Raw genomic sequence first — 22,070 nt, 5'->3', positions numbered from 1 at the left:
TTATTATCCTAAGATTGTTTGATTGTAAGAATGCGTAAATGTAGTTACGAATATCTCGGAGGGGATACAGGTCTCTCATAAAGCCCTTACCACAAGGTCTGGTTTGACCGAAGATAGGTATACCAAAACATTTTTTGATAAATTATTTTAATTCTTTATTTTTCATCACATGATGTTTCATATATTTTTGTCGAACGTTTAAAAATTAATTAAATATACTGTATTTGTATTAAAATATCTTGAACCTTATTTCTATGTTTTTTAGTGAGTAACTATATTAAAATTAATTTTAGTGACGGTGTCACCATTATTCTTTGATCGCACCAATTATGTGTCACGTCTATATAAGTTTCTGATATTATAATTATTATCAATGCATTATAATTGATTTTAAATAGAAAAGCCTCACTAAACGTTTTGGAGCCATGTAGTGATTTTATGCATCGCACGATGGTACGGGGAAGACAGCGGTTTTGAAACACTGCTGTCATCCAAAGCACTTAAAATGGATGGACGCTTCTAGAAAATATGATAGGTTTAGCTATATATATAATTTTTATTGTAATATTGCATTACCGACGCCAGACTGCCTTGCTTTTATCGGAGAACAAAATACCGTTTGTTTAATACTAATATATATATATACGTACACTGACAGGGGACCACTACAACTCACTAGACATGTGTTTGGGGACGTTCATTGTAGGTGAAACTTATACATAGATGTCATGATTACAGCTCGTGCCAACTTATAGGTTCATATTTCTATTAAGTGATTTAAATTTTTAATACAATATGAACGTTACGATTTTTAAATTTCTAGTATAATCGAAAATTTGGGCGATTATTTTTATTATCATTATTATTATAGGTACACCAATAGTGTATTTGAAATTTTGATGAAATCTAAATTCGTGAAATTTCAGTTTTAATAATTTTTATTTTTATGGGTAATTGGCATAAATGACCTTCATAATTTACGATATAATTATACCTAATCTTTGGTATTACATTTAAAATGGTGCTTAACATTATTTTCACATGAACAAAAAAATATACAAAAATGTTTAAATGACATAATTTTATTAAGCTGAATATAGTGTAATAAACCATATATATATTATTTTCTTATTAACTTATACGTAAGTTGTAACGTTTAGATTGAAATTAAGATGATAAAGTATTGATCGAAAGATAACGGTGTAATAAATAATACAATTATATTTAGTCACAATTAATATCATCATTGCATCAACATTCGTCAATAAACCAAAAACCTAGTCGAAAACAGGACCTAATATACGTAGTGACACGCCAACCACAGCACTCATTGCATTGATGTAAAGATTTTACTAAAACTCAATGGCTATATAATTAATAATTCACAAATAATTATCCTTAATATTTATATTTAAAAAAATTTCAATGTTTCACGTTTTCGAGAAATATTTTGTACTTAAAAATATACTAGTTACCTATATAATATAAAAAGCAAGAGAAACCAAGTTGAGTTGAAAGCTGTTAGAGAAGGTCGAGAAGTAACATTTTGTCGGTTATAAGGAGAAATAAACGAAAACATTGAGATAATAAATGTATTATAATATGGTGACTGTTGTCAATATAGTATTTAAATGACAATATGTTGATACCCAGTGGCATAACTGAGTAAAAAAGACTAGGAAGGAAGAGAAAAATAATTTACTTACTTAATCAAAACAATAATGTAATTGTTTGGTTTTTACACGAGTTAAAGCTCGTTTAAGGCTTAGAAACAAATCATAGGAAAATTCCTTCCTTGTTCCCTATCCCCCAAAAATATGAAACTATTGATACTAATAATTTGTGACATTAAAATAAAGAGGAATTTAATCAACCGTATTCCTTTACAGCCCAGCGATACAAATGCACATATATGAAGGCTAACTGTAAATATACGGAATTATTGAAAAAAAACCACCGACAAAATATATTAATGTATATAATAAGAGGTATTGGATCAATTTAATTTGAGAGATTACCCGTAGGCATCATATTATAGTAAGAAATTTTGAATTTAAAATAAATTTTATCACAATATTGAATATATACGACGCACCTTTTGTACATTTCAAAGTAAACGTCAAAAAAGAATCTGTTGCTCGGAATAAATTAAAATGACTACAATGTGAAAATAAATTTTAATATGAATAGTTTTTTATATATCTGCATGTCCAATTGAATGTCGTGGAACATTTTGCTGAATTAAAACTATATAAAGGAGGAAAAGTCTTGGGAAATCGACATAATATATACGAAGTAAATATATTCATAAAATCGCTTAGCACAAACTACTATTGAAAAAAATAATATGTGCGATGCCTTTTACCATGATATTACTTATCTACTACAATCATAATAGCAATAAATATTATGGTGAAATATTACTAATATTTTATTGGGTATTGGCAATCTAGTCTCAGGAAATTCAAAAAACTCGGATGATCGTGAAAACTGTTATATTTATTTAGAACTTATCAAGTATTTGGGTAATTTTATTGATCAGGTATCTTGTTGTCAACACATGTATTAAAATTAAAGAATTGAAAACTTTTTCATTTCGTTTTCAATTTTCATTACAATATATCAATATTATTGTACAATGTACAAAGGTTGTATAAAATTTGATCTAATTATTAGGTTCTTGTAGAATAAAAGTTTCTTAATAAAAGTTTAATAAAGGATAATTAAATAAAACAGCACACGGTCAACATTCAAAAGTACGATTTCTTGATCCTTAATGTTGTTTTTTTTTTAAAAAAAAGTGCACATTTTATCGTTCAATTTTTATTTAGATGAAAAATACCAACACTGTAGACAAGAAAGAGTATTTGAGCTGTGACTAAGAATCGAACTGCACTCTACTCTGGCGCAGTGAACCAGTTTTTTCTCTCGATTTTCGCTAGACCAACTACTAATCTATTATAAATGATCTGAGATTTTTATTTTGTATTTTACCTGTATGTGGCCGTGTGCCAGGCAGACGTTATTAGCGTGTTCACTAGAATGTCAACAGGTATGATGTCCACACGTAGTTTCTGATCACACACGATACTCCTGATTGTGCCCCGTCCTATCTCCATCATGATGCCCGTAATGCCACTCATGTTGTCTACCCACCCTTCGAACGGCTCTCTCCAAGCAGCAGTCACTTTGAACATAATTTTAAAGTAAACACCGTCATTATTGTTGCATAATATTTATTTTTATTTTCAAAGGTTTGGATATTGTCAAACCACAGATCGCAGTTTTACCACGAAAAATGTAAATCACTAAACTTTTAGATATATACGTTAAAAATTTAAATACCATTTAAATAGTAATTTGCTGTTTGTTTAAAATCATTGCCGTTATTTATTATTACGTAATTTATTAAACCAATTACGTAAAACAAAAAAACATAATAATATGTAGGTGCAGATCAATTGTTACTATTGCTTTAAAGTGCGTTTTAGCACTAATACAATTTTCATTATTCGAAAAAGGACAATATTATAAAAATGACAAATATGTTTTTGAATAATACATATTTTACAATTATTTAAGGAACACCATTTTTTTTTCCAAACAGCTGTCAGGTTTTAATTTCTGCAAATAGGTATTCCTTCATTTAGATTACAAAATCCGTCTCTTCACGCTTTCCTTGAAAAATACGCTTCACGACGTAAATTATAACACAATCGCTTAACTCTTCGATCGGACATTTACAATTTTATACAGATTTAGTATACATATATCAGCCATCACGCACGATCCATAATTCATACCTATGCTGGGCCTGACGATTGCAGCTGGTATGTCGTCCGCTTGTTCGGCGACCACCCACTCGGCCATGGCTTTGGTCATGGTATACGTGTTCGGGTGGTTACCCTGCATCCGCCGACCCATCTCCCGCAGGTCATCCTCGGACATCTTCTGGCAGCAGTTGATCACGAACCCGGGGTCGGCAGGTGGCTTGTACACTGACTCTTGAATCGTCATCTTGTCTGCATTCGAGTACGCTGTCGATACGTGAATCATAGCCTGCGATGACAATTATTATTATATTATGGCCTATAAGTACATATTATTATTATTATTTTGGTATATTATACTGCCATTATTAAAAAAAAAACAAAAAAAAAAAACATATTATAACATAAATCAACGGTCATTATCCTTTTGATTTCGTGTGTTCGTGTGTAATTGTCGTTGACACTTTACCGGTTATTTTTAACTACCTACACGGTCAATGAATCTGTTGCGACAATGTAACTATTTCCAGTTAGAAAAATTATGCATTAAATTGAAATCATATTCATGTTAAAACAAATTAGGTAGAAAATGATTTTTTTTTTGTTTAATAACTGTTAAATCCTTTTAAATGCATAAAAACAAATAAATATTCATTGATTTAACAATTATGTTAACACCAACATCGAATTACCTAAACGTCTTATACTTCTGAAGCAGTTTTGCATAATAAGCTTTAATATTAGAATGAATTGACTTAACGTCCAATTTAAAAATAAGAACATTGTTAGTGTTTTCTATACAATGGATTTTTTTACGATATTTTAATTTTAAAAATTATCAAAACTAACTAGTGCTTACAGTACTTTTACTGTAACAAAATCACGAGAAAATTGGAATAATAATGTTGTTTACTTAAAAAAATTGGAACTGCAACATGCTGTACATATTTTTTCATGTTATACGCTGTAAGTCAGATGAGACCAGACATGGTGTCCTAGCTCTTAAGTTTATTGAACTTAAAATAAGTTGTAGATATGACTAGATGAACCCTTAATTTGAAAAAAAAAAATTAAAGATTTTTTGAGATCGTTTTGCTGCACCCGCCACCCACACATCAATGCCGTCTATGAACACACGAATAAATTATTATTTGTATTTATACATATAGGTAACATAAATATTCTGGAGTCTGGACCTTGCAGTGAAATCCGTGTAATTGGTACATAAGTACCTACAAATATGAAGTTATATTGTTGTTACTCACACATTGTCAATATTAGGTGAGAATATTGTCAGTGTGAGTGTTGCTGTCAAGTTAGGTACTTATACTTAGGTTAAGTCCACGCTTCACCGACTCGTTTACTGTTACTGTGTTCGAAGTTTAAAAAAAAAAATGCAATCGATTGTGACTTATGATCAGTCGAATACTACTTTAGTGGCAATCGTCAAAACCGCACTGCTCTTTCAAAATATTTAAAAACAAAATATGACATCATCGTTCAATATTTCGCGCACATGGATAACAACACCACAACGTGCCTTACTACCGTGCTTTACTCGTATTCCCAAAACAGGCGATCCAATAACTTTTCAAATGACGGCTGCAATATCAATTTGATCTTTATCGTTTTATTGTTTTTTACTGTTAATATTTAATCGTTATTATCACGCGTAATGCTCAGTAGATAGTAAGTAAGTTTACTACATATAAATTTTACACAGTTTATTTATAAAACTGTACCTACTCAATATGGTAAACGCTTATTACGTTCTATGTTTTACATACCCCAGTGGTGTATTTATTGTGGAATGAGTAGAAGAGGAGAAGGTTTCCACTCCCAGGAAACATATTATTATATTCCTATTATATTTTCTGGAACTTTTGTAGAAAAAAAAATACCAAAATATTAATGTTATTGAAATGTAATCGGAACGAATTGGACAAAAAATAATAATAATAATAATAATAATAATAATAATAATAAAGTGAGTCGTCGTGGGACGCCTGGCAGATGTGAAACATCGAAATTATTTTATAAAGAAAATATGCGTTAAAATTGAAAAGGATGGTTTATTAAAGAAAACACACGTTGCTTAATCAAAAAAAAAAAACATTTTAGATTTTTTTAAGAAAAATTATTCTTTATTTTAAAAGGCGGACCCAATATAGATGTTTCGTGCTTTCCAGTTTCCGTGCACTATAGAGCGTATCGATGACACGCCAACAGCCGGTCTCATCTGCCGCATTAGATGTTTCACATCAAAAGCCAATATTTTAATATTTTTTATTTTCTAATCGATAAAAAATTTAAAGTAGAAAATGTTCTACAGTAGATATCTAATTACGTTTTTGAAGTTTCAAATATTTTCATAAGTTCGTGTGGCCCATATGCAACGGGATGTTTAAATCATTTATTAAGTCTACTGAGCAATTTTCATACATATTAATCTTTGGATTAGTTAAAAATTTTTTTTTTTGAATTCGTACGCTATATAATTAAATATCATATTATTATATATGTCTAAAATATACAAAATGTGTTATTACATAATTATTATGTTACCATTGGGTGGTCAGTCACTTTTTACAACAATAGAACAAGAGAAAATTTCTCCTTTAGAGTTGGCTTTTGAATACTTTGTATATCAATACAAAACCGATGTACACGTGAGGAAACGGAACTGCCCGTCGCACAAACGCTGTAGACGAATAATTCATTGAAATACTATCGAATATAAATACAATCGAAAAAGCTGTCACATAGCGTCACGAGAAAGTAAGATCATCATCAAGTGCGATTTGCAGATTTTATAAAATTTAAAAAAAAAACTGTATTATGTGGACGTATAGTCATATAGACATAAAAATCATAAACGAATGATCGTCTACACTGCTATACAATTATAATAATAGTATAGGTACATTAAAGAGAATATTATTAAACACAAAAAAGTTCCTTGGCATTAACCAGTTAATAATAAGTCAAGTTTATTTTATAATATATAAACGTCGTGCAAAATTGGTTGTACACAATAATTGTCAACTCGACTTTTACCACTTATTTTATTTCTATACCGCGTTGGCTCAAAACTATCGCAATATTTTATTTTTTCATTTGTTCTAGATGATTAAGTTAATTCAAATTGTTTTTACTTCTAAAGAAATAGTTTTTCGGTTTTCTCCTGAGTATGAAAATCACGTTATTTTATGTTACTGATTTTTAATTTAGATAAATATAATAATCTGCCTTTTCCCGAATATAAAGGACTGTGCAGCGCATTGTCTAGAGATTCCACAAAAGAGACAGCGTTTTCAATTCATTTTCAGACTTTCAGTAAGTTTTCGCCATTAATTCGTCATCGACGGATGTATATGAAAAAAATCTTCTTCCGGGTACGTACCTTTAACTTTGGCATCGACCGGCACAGGTCGACGACTCGTTGCGTGCCTAACGTGTTGAGTGTGACAGCGGTGCGGAGGGTTTCGTTGAACTTGACGGTGGCCGCCGAGTGAAAGACGATTGTCACGTCCGAGCACAGCCTTTGCCTATCCTCAGTACTCAAGCCCAGGCCGGGGTCGGATACGTCGCCATTGATGCACACCACTTTCTCGAACGCTTTTTCCGCATCGTCTGTGGATCGAATGCGATCAAACACCTGCGCAAGAAAAACCACAAATCCCGTAAATATAAAATATGATATTAAGTGGATACCTAGCTACAATCTATATTACACATTATCTTAAAATACCAAATTAATTAAATGTTCAAAAATATTGCCTAACACACTTTAAAATAATGACCATGTTCTTGGCTTCAAGCTAAGCTGCAATCTGGACCCAACTGCACACATCGAATACGTATGTTGTAAAGCTTTAAAAACTCTTGGTCTTGTCATCCGATTAATAAAGGACTTTCGGCTTGTATCATCATTAAAAACACTTTTCTGCGCTCTTGTGCGTCCCATTTTAGAATATGGGACCGTACTTTGGAACCCACATACAGCGGATAATGCAAGGCAAATTGAGCGTGTTCAGCGACGGTTCCTGCGCCACGCTAGTCATATTCTTAAGATACCTTGTCCACCTCACGACTATACACCGATTGCTGTTCATCTTGGTCTGGCCCCCTTGGCCGAACGTCGTTATGTTGCAGGTTTAAAATTCCTTGCGGGCCTTTTAAACAACAATATAGATTCTCCAGTCCTTCTCTCTCAAATCTCCATTAAAGTTCCATCCCGTCAATCCCGTTCAAAGGATTTCTTCTATGTCCCACACGCCACCACCAACTATATGGCTAATAAGCCTTTAAGACGCCTAATGTCGTCTGCCAATGCAGAGCCTTCCTTCGACGATTTGCTAAATTTGTAAAATATTTTTTTTTTATTTATTTTTTTTTTTCAACATATTAAGCTATTATTGTCATCAGATATACATATTCTATATTAATGTAAATTGTTTAGATCTAAGTTGCTTTATCTGATTGTAAAATGTCTAATGTAAAAATATATATTGTAATGTAAAAGGGCCAAAGCCCGTATAACCAATAAAATAAAATAAAATAAAATAATACAACTCTACTACCTATTCGGAGTACTCTTAAATGCGTACATCTTTATTCTTGAAAAATGATATGATATAAATTAATAATTTTTTTATTATTCATTTTAGCAATTAAACTATATATTAGTTTGTATTAAAATGTAATTTACACATAATAATGTTGATGGTTGAGAATCAAATTATTAATGTATATTTTAAATATTTTATTCCCAATGTATTATATGCTTTGAAAATTACTTACACTTCTTTTTTTACATATATAAATGTTCGTATTATAGCTTGTTGAAAATTGTAGTTCTAAAGAAGTGCAATATAAAGTTGATTATGAAACTGCGTAGCCATTTGATAGAACTGAGTATTAAAAGTTTAACGATGTGTAAGCTATAAAAACTTCAGTACCTACTACACAAGGTGTACTTAAAAAGAAAAACGTGACACATAAAAATTAAAAATTAATGTAAGTTAGATCTATGAAAAAAATATGAAATTTACACGGATAATAAATAATTTAAGATTAAGCTATATAGATACCTACGTCTGAAAATTATCAAAACAAAAAAATAAAATAAATAAATAAATACATTTTGCAAAAAGTATGATATTAAAAAAAAAAAAAACTATATGACTAACATCTTATTAGATCATATACACTGGATAGAGCTATGATTTAAAATCTTGAAGCATAGCAGTTCGAGCCTGAAGTCATCATTGAGCATGCGCAAAACTATTTTATGATAAGAGATTGTCCGTCGTGAGATTAGGTTAATACCAGTACCTAATCAGTAATCACTAATCAGTAATCACACATTACTAGTTCCTACCCCGTCCCGCGCGATCTATTTCATTTTTAACGCATGTGCAATAATTACATCGGACCCGAAGAGGTCTGCTTCAAACATGGACTCGCGAGATATACGCTATACCTTTATCCAGTGTATATGATCTAAGACTAACCCCTAACATCAACGTTTTCACCATCAACATTTGTCTAAATATCAGATTACAAATAGGTAGGCTATTTTTAATTTATCAACAAAAATAAAAAATTTAATACAATTTAAAATTAATTTTATTTTCTATATCAAAAAATAAACAAATGTATACTGCACATGTAACATAAGACTCTTTTTTATATTAATTACGACAAAATTTATATTTTTTAGGTTATTCAGTCACACCTTGTATAGGCAATTTTATAGCTGCAGTAATATTCGTAGGGATATAAATTGGTGTTGACTATGTTCCAATTCACAACAGTCAATAAAAATGAGTTTTCGATTAAAATCAATTGAAAGTCGATATAAAGGATATGTACCTCGTTTGTTCGTATATATTACATAATACATGTATGCACCAATGCACCCTCTCAGGATGGAGAAGAAACCGAGACTCTGGGGGTGCGGAACATTAAATTAAATGTACACAACACAAACATTTTTTATGTTGTATATTTTTTAGATACACCTATTATCACTTATCATTCACAACTGTATACCGGATGATTAATTTAATGTACGACACTTATTAATCAGAAAGTATTAATGTTTTTGAAAATATTTTTTTACACGGTTTCAAATTATTACAACTACAAAATATTATATGTTTATTACTCTTGTAACTTTTTAAGTTTTTTTTTTACTTTTTTGAATATTATAGCATACAGATTTAATTTCATTATAGAAAGCAGAATACTTTTCCTAGTATTTGGATACATAAAAAATGAATTCTTCAGGATGAGTAATTTATAAGTTATAAATTTATAAGTATTTAAAATACAGATGATTCGATTGGTGTGCTAACATTATGCGGGATATTATCACTCCACTCCACTCATGTAAATTTTAAACATTGAAGACTGAATGTTGCCATTTCAACAAATAAAAACCTAAAACATATCGAAGATATTGTTTTTAACAACTAGAAGAAAAATAGTAACTATAAATATATTTTTTCAAAAACAATTATACTTTTTAAAATAATTAGTGTTCAATGATTAAAAAAATAGCCTGTATAAGTATAAAATATCCATCATTTCTTAATGTTAAATTATCATTTAGGGATACATTAATATATAATAATATTATAGGTATTCAATAAAAAAAAAAGATAACGTGATGAATAAAATTATCTTCAAAATCGTATATTATGTCTCTTAAGACACTATATTATTACCTAGGTACCCGGTTACTTTGAACGCAACGAACTAGAAATTCACAATTTCCAAAGAGTAGTAGTAAGTACTTATATGATTTTCCTCTTAATTATTTACAACTTTTAACTAGCAATGTTTATAATATATAATGATCATAATATGTTTCGGATTTTGTCATAAGTAGTTGGTCCCGCTGTCATGTAGGTATAGCGTTTTGCATGCTGCGTGCCAGCGTTATTTAATGTTTCGAGGGCTGCCTTTACAAACATTATAAACTTCACTTGAAACTTCTTGCAAAATGTGCGTCTGACACCGATCATCAATATTTATGTAATGAACATTAAACATACTTGATACACATAACACAAGACAACATGACGTGGTAATACTTTTACGTATAACATATAATATTTTATGCCGAAATTATGTAAACAATATAAAAAATACTAGCACGTTCGACCTAATCGCGTGATTATCTAATCTCGGCTAAATATCAAAATATCTAATCAGGTCTTACGCATAACGCATACATAATATTATTTAGTATTGCAGAACAATGTCGGTATCGTCGTTTCGATGTTATTAGGTACCTACATATAGATGGAAATATATATAGGTTGGTATTATTATTAATATTTCGACAATAAATCAATTAAACATTTTTTTTTTTAGTTAGCACTAACTGTAGGTACAGCAAATATGAATAGCCCAGTATAACTTATATTTCATTATTTTATTTCCACGTATTTATTTTAATTGTTATTTATTATTTATTGAGCTCGTATAATATTAAATAATAAAACCATACAACTTTTTATTATGAATGTAAACAAAATCGCCAATGAACTTATTTTCATTTATACGATATTGGTATCGATATAAATGTATGAAACTATATTATATATCGTTACCTAAAAAAAATATCGTACTGCATCACTAATAAGATATTATACAACCAATAATCATAGCAAGCAGTTTCACCTCAGCTGTCCATTATAGAGACACTACATATAATATATATATATTTAGTATTAGTCCTTGCATTGCATCTAATGGGCATTATATACACCCTCTGCCCACCATAAAATAATAATGCGTCGGTTGTTCTGGAGTCTGGATAATACCAAAATGACGCCAACACTATTTGGGATTAATACTAATATACATTATAATTTATAATATAATACACAATAACAGTGTGATGCGATCGGATTACGGTGCACTCTCGTCCTAATAAGCCATAATGATACATGTAGGTATTCGGTTCTTCCACCCACGCCTCAATAAATTTTCCACGGAAAGTCGCGGAGTCTGAAAAACTGCGAGCGTCTATTATATTTCACCTATCAATTGTTGTGTTTTACTGTTTATTGAAAACATGCAGCGGTTTACCCTGAGAGGGGTGATGGAAAGAACTTTTTTCGCGGCGATGTTTTTGGTCTTCTATAGCCTTTATCGATTTAATACATACATTAATTTTCTGTGTTGAATATGTAATACAGTGCTGTTTAAATATGACTACAACTTGTAGACAGTATCGTGAACAGTCATAGGTCGATTTATCGAGCTGGGTGACGATGTGGAGTTTCTATAATACTCTATATCAGGGATGGCAAATCCATGGCCTTGCGAAAAGATTTTGAGTCGAGTACCATGCGGAAAGAAAAATTCGTTATACTGAGAAATGAATTAGAAGAAATTCAGTGTGATAGGGCGATAGGTAAATTGATCGTAAACATAGGGGACAAGATTTTGAAAGTGTGGAATGAAATTCCAAAAGATTATTCCACTTTAAAAATAGTAGCATATGCTGTTTTGAATATTTTTTCTTCAACTTATTCATGTGAGTCATTATTTTCAGAAATGAATTTTATAAAATCTGATTTAACAAACCGACTAACTGATGAATGCAGTGCCGCATGTACTTTATTAAAAGTTACTAATTATAAACCGAATATCAACGAATTGGCATCAAGTGTTCGACAACATAAATCACATCAAAATAAATAATTAAAAAAGCAACATAATTATAATTATTATTTGTTATATATATTATTATTATTATTATTATGTACCTAAACTAACTTTTTTATACTAATACATTAATCATACAATCAAATTATAGCATAACAAAATATTAATATTTTTAATATTTTTTTCATGGCACGCTCTTTAAAAAAAAAGTTAATTTTGGGCACGTCGTGTTTAAAAGGTTTGCCATCCCTGCTCTATATATACTTAATAATAGGTATATATAGGTTATTATTAATATGGTTATTTCTGAAGTTGTGGTTATGGTGGTTAAAACTAGAAATCCCATGGTACCTACCACAGAAGTAAACAAGGTGAGTGGCCAATGGGATCGTGTTCTCAGAAATTTCTTAATGTTTTATAAATAGGGCACTATATAATATATTACCAGCAGTCCAACTGCAACTGTAACCTATATGCCTAACATCATAATAACTGCAGATGTTCTGACTATACTTACAAAACTCGATGGCTTGTACAAATCCCTGTGTGGGTAATAACTACAGTCATAGTATATATGTTACGGTCCAGGTGGATAAATCAGTCATTGTAATACAATGCCCGGACATTGTAAACAATGTCTAAGATATTTGGGCAAAGTAAATCATGCATATTCAATTCCCATATAGACTAGTCATTGTAATACAATGTCTAGTCATTGTATACAATGCTAAAACTGGTGTGGGCAATGTGAATATTAGTTATTTTAAAGTATTATCTAAGTAATTTATCTTAAGCCGGGATCCCACGACTCGTGTATTTGACGAATATCCACGAATACTCAAATAATCGGCAAGTTATACGAATATCCACGAATACTAGAATAGGTAATAAGATATAATATTATAATAATATAATAAGATCTATTTTGGTAATTAAATTCTCTTTGACTCGTGTCACATTTACCGACGATCCGCGGGAAGGTGGCGAATGACGAATAACGAATAGCGAATACCGAATATTCGTACAAGTACTCCATTCCCACTACTTGGCGAGTATCCACAAATACCGAATATTCGTCAAATACACGATTCGTCGTGGGACCGCACCGTTTAATGCTGTATTATAATTGTGTAGTATAGGTATTTTATGTGTGTAGTTTTTAAAATGGAAAATACATTTATTAATCGTTTAAATAATATTTTAGATTTTAAAAAACCTAACAGTACGTATTTAAGTAAAATTAAATATGATGAACTTATATTACATTTGAAAGAATTAAAATCAAAAAAAACGAAAATTCCAAATGATTATAAATTGATTAAGAAGTATGATACAATGAAAGTCTGTAATGTGGAAAGACTTGTTGTCCCAATAAATGAAGGTAACCAAATTAAATATTACGTACATAACGAAGAACTTTTTAATATTCTCCATTTTGTTTACTAATCAAATTTCTTAAAAACATATTAAATAAAATTATTATATAATGTTCATTATAATATATATTCATCAAAATAATTGTTCACTTGGCACCTGTAGTACTGGCCGTTGTATGCAATGCCTGGTTTATGTGAATAATTATCTACTTGGCTTGAATAACTTGGACATTGTAAACTTTGTCCGGTCAGTGTTTACAATGACCATTTATCCACCTGGACCGTAACATATACATTTATAATAAACAATAATTGACACTACAAAGTCGAAAATATCGATATAATAAGCAGTGTGCGCAAATAAAGTTATCTTCTATTATTAGGTACTACAACTGCAGGTTAGAAATTCGTATAAATTAAAAATTATTATTTCCTTCTCTTCAATTTTTTACAAAACGTATCTCAGGTACTAGGTATACTGAAGGATCAATATATGTATATATATTTTAAAACAGCTTGCTCGTCTTATATATACGATCGGTAAAAATATGTAATTTGTTCCTAAAATCAAAAAGGTGCATGAAATGGTTATCTTTCAGAGTTCCCGTCGAATAACAACGTGACGAACAACAAACCCTACTGCAATATCGTAATATAAGTATATAATGTAATTAAATATTTATGTGTATAGCTATCAAATACGTATCAAATAGGTCCATATTGAGAGTGTTTTATAAGTTCATAGCTGTTCGCAACGTCTCTAGAAAATGAGATACAAACAACGAATCAGGAAGTTTTGTATTGATATATTCTCCATATTTTCACGTAATTTAATAATAACGGGATAATAGTTTTAAAGCAGATTTAAAATATTATTTATGTACAGTACGAGTATATCGCATAATTATTTCGATAGTCAACTCATTTTAAATATTATACATTTTTACATAATGTAGCGAAACGTCCGTATTACAGTCTCGTGACGAAAAAAAAAATCGCATTAGTTGTAGAGAATTTCGTTCTATAGAATTAAATAAATTTGATTCTAATTTGATTTGGTCCATAAAAATATTTCGTTAAACAGAAAATATCGATAGATGGAAATTTGTTGTATGCAATTTTCACGGTAGGTATAAATTGAACTATATATATGGACGAAAACGTAGGTAGATATTTCTATATAATATGTATGGTATAATAAATCATATCTATATTACAATAAGTATAGAACTGTTCAACGATAAAAAATAGATTTTTGAATATAAAATACATTAAATTATTATATCAGGACAACTCGACAACGGAAATTTAATTTGGTCGGTATTTACGGCACGCGCGTGCAATTATAGCGGACACGAGAAAGTCTAAATGAGAGTACCCTCTAAAGTACGTGTGCCCAATAGATAAAATATATCTTGTATTTGTACGGTGTCAAACTGTATATTATGCATTATAGTTTGTACCTAATTCACAAACTACTTAATTGAAACAATATAACCGTTTTCGTTTTCCAGTCGTAAATTGCAATAACGCAGCAATGGGTTCGAAATAATTACTATACGTACGTATATTATGATGATAATATACGAAAACAATAAAGAAACGACCAGCGAATAAAAATGATATTATACGTATAGCGTTATCGATGTGCCTTGTTGCGGTGTGAATATTGATTTATCGTAGAGAATTTTTAATTTTTTTTTTTCAGTGACATAATAAATGTTAGGTATTTTAAATTTGTGATGTAGATACTTATTGGTAATGCACTAGATATAGGTACCGTGTGCCATGATATAAGTACAAATTAAATATTAATAATGAAAGTTCACTTGCGCTATGTATCAAAATTCAAAGCGTATCTATATGTTATTATGCATTAGCTTGCTATCCTTTAACACACAACAACGAATGCTAATTTTTTTTAATGGACGTGTAAAATCATGATAAAATTTTTTCATATCTATCAAAGCAACGTAATTTTTTTAATGTAATTTTTTTTTACAAAGTATAAAAAGTATTATATGTTATGGAACAATATTACCAACTGCTTTTAATATAAAACCGATTAGATTAAAACTCAGCATATAATATTTCAAATTAATAATTTTAATAGACTTTCATAGAGTAAGAATTTCAACTCTCTATTATATTTTTGAATTTCAACAAGAAAATAAAATGATTTTTTCGAAAACTGGTCTTGTGTATTTTCATTCTTTCCTAATAAATACATATAATGATATTTGGTTTTTCGCTTTCCTCAATTATTGCTAAAATTAGTGAACATTTCCATGTCAATTAATTCTAATTTTCGAAGTCAACCACACAAAGATTGATTCTGATGAGCGAGCCTCATCGTGTGCCAGGGACAGACAGACAGAACAAAAAGTGCGTTCGCGTATCGTGTGTTAATTTCGGGGGGGATATTGCTTACCGGATTTTCCAACAGTTCCTGGAAACGGCACTCTATGTCCTTGCCCCGTTTGGGCCTGATCAGCAGGTAAATGTTCTTCAGACCGGGACACGACCTGAGCAGCTTCTCGATCAATGCCTTGCCCACGAACCCCGTGCCACCGGTGACGAACACCGACGCGCCGTCGTAGAAGTCGACCACTTTCCCGTCAGCGGGGCTTGCGTTCCAGTCCTGGCAACCGAGGTCGTTGTTGTTGTCGGCCATCATCGCAATCGAGTGCAACGGTGTGATGTATTATATTCAATGATATATAATATGTCGTGGATCACTGCCGACGTCCCACCGCGGTTTTGAGTATCAGTACAGACCCTGTGTTCGGTGACCGTTGCCGTTAAACCCTGACGACCGCTGAACGACCGGACATTGTGTGCCGATATTCGTATGTTTATGACGACGCTGCAACGATAGAAATTCAATAAATTATTTAAAAAGTACAACGACTGCTTACGACTATATATTATAATATAATGTAAAACGTTCATTCAGTGAGTGAAAATGGAATAGAATATTGTACAAGGTGACGGTGGCGTGGGTGGTGGTGGTAGTGGTGGGGGTAGGGGGTAACGAGAGGAGACGCGGCGCATTATTATGTCACGGTTTTAGGCACAATGGACTGACGTAGTCATAATGACAAGTGGGGTAGAAGAGAGTCGTTGGCAAATGTCTCTTCCACGTCTTCTACCATAATTTACTGTTTAATAGTGTATATATTATATTATCATGTAATTAGAAATACTGAATTATCGCATTGATTGATGATGTGCATCAGGAGACTAGGACAGGTACTACGATTATTATTTTATTAACTTCAAATAATAATAATGTCGTGGTACCGTACGTTGTAATCTTGATACGTATTTGAGAAAGATTAAATAAGTTTAACTACTCTTTACTGTATGTTCTATTTTATTCATAATATAATTTAAATATCAAAATAATTAAGCGCACAGTCGTAACCTCACTAGATTTTCGACTGGTGACGCAGACTATAATACGTATCTTCTGATCTCCTCTATCCGTATTGATAATATACAGTGCTGTAGTCCAAAAAAAAAGCAGAGGGTATATTATAAGTTATAATATTAAACATTTATATAGGTATACTAACATTATGTATCACTTTGGTAGAGGGTAAATAACACAACACACGTACATTAATTGTACAAATTAAAATTAAAACTGAACATTTTACTAAACAAATATTACAGAAATTACCGCACTAATTTATTTTTGATTGTTATATTATTATCTAATAATCTACAGCACATTGCCGTCAATCGCCCAATATATGCATTTAATTATATACATATATATAAATTATGTTTTAAAACAAGTTGTCTATCTTAATAAGTGATTCTTAACATTCTTAGTTTTTCTATCAAACATATTAATAATAACCTAATGACTTTTATCTTTATATTGTTTGGTAATTTCACTATAACAGAGAGTATGTACGACCTTAATCAGAAGGTATACGGAGTTCTTTTAGAAATAACCAGAAAGTATACGGCGTATACCCTCGTTATACACTCCACGACTACAGCAATGATAATATATATGGATTGTAATAGGTAAAAAAAAACTTTTTTTTATCACCTTTGCTCTAGGCTTTACGCGTTCACCATGCATTGACTACAAATACCAACATTACATGACATATATCATAAAAATTATTATACTGAATGTATACTTTCTTACCTAAAGTCCATCGAAATAATCATAAAATAAGACGTATACTGGCATACTGCGTTTTGGGTTTACCGTTCTATCAACGCGTCTGGCGGCGGTGGCTTAACATATAGAAACTAAATTTTTAAATTACACAGCTATTAAGAATAGTTTTGTAAAAATGTATGAAATTATTCAATCTTTCATTTATATAATCACATATTTTTACATTTGTATAACTTGATAAAGCTATATACACTTTTTTGTTTTGTTTTGAGGTTGAGCAGGAATACAGTAATCATATTATTTGAACAGCGCTCTTCAATTACGTAGGTAAATAAAAATGTTTTCACCAAAATATTATAACGGAATTAAATTTTCGTTGATTTAAATTATTAAATTATGTGATTACACTTATTAGACTAATTTTCTTTACATGAAAATATGTTAATTACAAATCTGTAAAGAAAAACATAACATCGCGGAGACCGTAGAAAGTATAACATAATATATTATATATGAATAGGTATACATATTCTGAAAATATTCATTGTGTCCCGGATGATTGTGTTTTTTTTTTATCGATTTCTTCGTGCATACCTTGAGCTCCTTTCACGGCCACTAACATTTGGAAGAGTGGGAACTGCGCTCAGTGTGATTGAGTCTATAATTTGATGATATAATATTATTATGTATCATTATTGGCCCCCATCGCATATGCCTTAGGATTTATACTTTCGAGCGGTTTCTTGTTACCGAACAATAATATATATGTCTACGGAATTCCGTGTTTCGACCGCCGCCATTAGATTGCTGCGATTGCTTCCCAATCGGAAATTCACTTTGGTTAATAAATATAGTATTGCACCAATAAATGTTGTGGATATTTCAAAGCTATATGTATGCTACTTAAAGCATCATCTGCAGTAAGTGCCAATTTAATGCCTCGAGTAGTTGACAATTGACGCTTGATTTGACGTATATTATACTGGTACCTACAGTAGTTTATTTCATTCACTGACTTTTCAACAATAACCATATAATACGGCAATTTTAATTTTCTTTATTCTCTTTATTTTGGAACATTTGTTTGCGTTATATAACATAATACCATAAACAGATACAGTTTCTCGAACAATTATATTTATCGTTTTCCCGACGGTGCCGCAGAAAAACACACATTTTCAAATTCGATTCAGTCCTGACGTCCTGCATAGTCTTCCGGTCATTTGTACCCATTGAAATCGGACTTTGAGTTTGATATTTTGGAATGTTTCTCGTTCAACTTGTCGTCTTCACGTTTTTAGAGTTTTCCAGTGTAGCTGTCTGCCGTAAAATTATTTATGTCTACACGTTTTTACTTTTTTTAGCGTTCCAGTGTAGCTGTCAGCCGTGAAAATCATTGACCTTGTTCCATAATCTGGTTAGTTGCGCCTCTTTAACACACCGTAACAAGTTTTTAGCACTGGAAACACGACAATTCGGGACTTTGACCTACAGACTGATATTGAAGTAGGTTTTTTTTTTATAACAATCTTTCGGCGATCCGTGATCATTAGTTTCATGATACTATAATTAGCATATTAAATGTTTCAGATGTTTATAATTTATAATATTTATATAGTCTTATATATCGAGTCTTGTTACACATTATACGAATTCGGTTGTATATTGTCATAATGTGAGCGTGTTACTTGGATGACATTTACAGTCATCGCGACACGTTTAAGATATTCGATATTTAGCGCAGGTATAGGTACTGAGAAAAGATCGATAGGTAACCTACTCCTAAGGACCAAATAAGGCTTACTTCTTGTGTTCCAAAGTTAATCTATATACTCGTAAAACATGCAAAGCCGTTTGTGTATTGCATATGGACAGTGTACACGAATCACTGATTTTGATTTCGAGCAATAACTATAATATGCTACCTACTCGAAAAACAGTGCTTTGAGACATGCAGAGTAGGAGTATGATAGCATTCGTATGATCGCCATTAATATTACGTATTTTTATAGATCACCCTATATAATATATTTATGTACACCTTTAAATGTATTAAATTAAATACTTAAGAGGACGCCACATCCGTATTTGTCTTACAAACGCGTAACATAGCAAATTTACACTCTGCAGCAGTTCACGTTTTATTCCGTTAGCTTAAAAATTAAAATTAATAGACCTATTATGACCCTTGATGGTAAGAATATTTTTTATGTTTTGTTGAAGTTTTTTTACGATAGTTCAATTTTTAAGTGAGTTATGCGCGTATAATAAAATGTAAAATACAAATGCTCATATAACCCATTTAAACTGAACTATCGTAAAAAACTTCCAACAAACTGCAGATAGTGTTCTTACCATCAAGTTTCATAATAGGCCTATTCACTTTAATTTTTAAGCTATCGGAATAAAACGTGAACTGCTGCGCGTAAATTTGGTGTGTTACGCGTTTGTAATACTGACACAACAAATACGGGTGGTGCACACTCTTAAACGGACCTCTGATCATAGCCTAGCTGATATTCGTCGCGATGGTGGAACGTATTCTCTAGTATAATAATTATTGTGCGGCGATATCGATCGAAACGTACTTATCGCATGAGTTATATATGCGAGATAGGTGCTGAATAAGTCAAAATGATGTTATTACAAAATATTATTTTTATTTATACATAATATAAATTTCGACGATAAAAAAAAAGCCAAAGTTATTAAGTATTATTATCAACAAATTTACCAAATAGTTATCAATTACTGGTGTATTAAATAACATTTTAAATAGTTTGCTTTTTAAAAATTGTTAAAATAATATCTGTTGAGTTAACTTTATTTTCCTTTTATAATCATTATAGGTACACTTAGACTTAGTTACGAGTTTTTGTTTTGTGTATTGTCTTATTCTTATGAAAATTCCGAGAAAAATAATGATCATAATATGATATCAAAATTTGTATAAAAGTACAGTGAATCCAACAAAGATGAAATATGTTTATTTTAGAAATTTCAACTTATGAGGTTTTGGCATGTAGCCGATGTTATATTTGAAATATAAATATGGTACTTCATAGCCTTACGAACCTGCACGAACTCGAATATCCATCGCAATTTGATTACCATTTTAATAAGTAAATAGTTTTGTAATATGATTTATAGTTAGAGTAACACAAATATATTAGTCACAGACATAAATACTATAATCGTTATTGAAGTACATTGTAATAGCTACAACACTTTTTTTGTTAATTGATGTTTTAATCATATAACAAAATTATTAATAAGAATGGCAAATGTATGGTTGTATAGCTACAGAAAATTTTGTTCAAAACTTACACTATTTATCGCCACAAAACATTTGATTAGAATAACTTAACCATTTATGAATTGATACCGGTGTACTTTAAAAATAACTGTTCGTTTGGTAAAAACCACTTAACCGCTAGGCTGATGGTACACGTTTTTGTTCCTGCGACAGTACGACAAGCTAAGCTGACAAGTTTGGTGTTCTGCATCTGCATGTATGGTGCATTTCCGTAGTGCCAATTATATTATGCTCTGCATTACTCAATGCTGCGTTGTTGTTTACCACGAGGTTCAAAGTGTCATATTATTTTAAACTGTGCCTTTGAAGTCTTGAACTGTTTTTAAAAGTGTTTAATTTATATATTATATTATGCTCTGCTTTGCTCAATGCAGCGTTGTTGTTTACCACGAGGTTCAAAATGTCTTATTATTTTAAACTGTGCGTTTGAAGTCTTGAACTGTTTTTAAAAGTGTTTAATTTATTGTGCAAAATGGCCGATCAAGATGTTACAGATATAAGCTAACGGTTTGGGGTTTAGAAACCTATGTAAACATATTTAAATGTAAGTCGTTAAAAAAATAATAATTTTGATTAAAGCGCATGTTTTTAAATTTTAACACTAACATAAATATTAAGTATGTAGGACGTATACTTCCAAGTTAAATAATAAAATTATGTCCCTAACCCATAAAAATTAATTCAATTTGTTTGAAGAATTCAGAAGTTTTCTAAGATTCTAAGTTATAGGTATTAGGTATACCTAAGTGAATCTCAAATATTGTTTTCTTATTTTT

At 30.7% G+C, this 22,070-nt stretch overlaps 1 protein-coding gene across 3 annotated transcripts in view; it reads right to left on the bottom strand.

The window, feature by feature from the left end:
- The window catches only part of LOC107168356 (putative fatty acyl-CoA reductase CG5065), a 47,325-nt gene that overhangs the window by 5,845 nt on the left and 19,410 nt on the right, over window positions 1–22,070 (bottom strand). For all 3 annotated transcript variants that reach the window (XM_089225045.1, XM_089225089.1, XM_089225015.1), the window contains 4 exons: window positions 16,266–16,700; window positions 7,174–7,428; window positions 3,804–4,059; window positions 2,995–3,187 (listed from right to left, as the gene is read on the bottom strand). In XM_089225045.1, coding sequence (XP_089081171.1) covers window positions 2,995–3,187; window positions 3,804–4,059; window positions 7,174–7,428; window positions 16,266–16,511 — 950 coding nt within the window. In that variant the 5' untranslated portion in view covers window positions 16,512–16,700. The remainder of the gene's footprint in view (window positions 1–2,994; window positions 3,188–3,803; window positions 4,060–7,173; window positions 7,429–16,265; window positions 16,701–22,070) is intronic.

The sequence above is a fragment of the Diuraphis noxia genome, unplaced genomic scaffold, assembly GCF_037042655.1.
Source record: "Diuraphis noxia isolate RWA-SAM2 unplaced genomic scaffold, SU_Dnox_SAM2 contig0001, whole genome shotgun sequence".
In the NCBI taxonomy this organism is placed as follows: Eukaryota; Metazoa; Arthropoda; class Insecta; order Hemiptera; family Aphididae; genus Diuraphis; species Diuraphis noxia.
The sequence above is the reverse complement of the archived record's forward strand: the minus strand, read 5'-3'. Positions and strand labels throughout refer to the sequence as shown.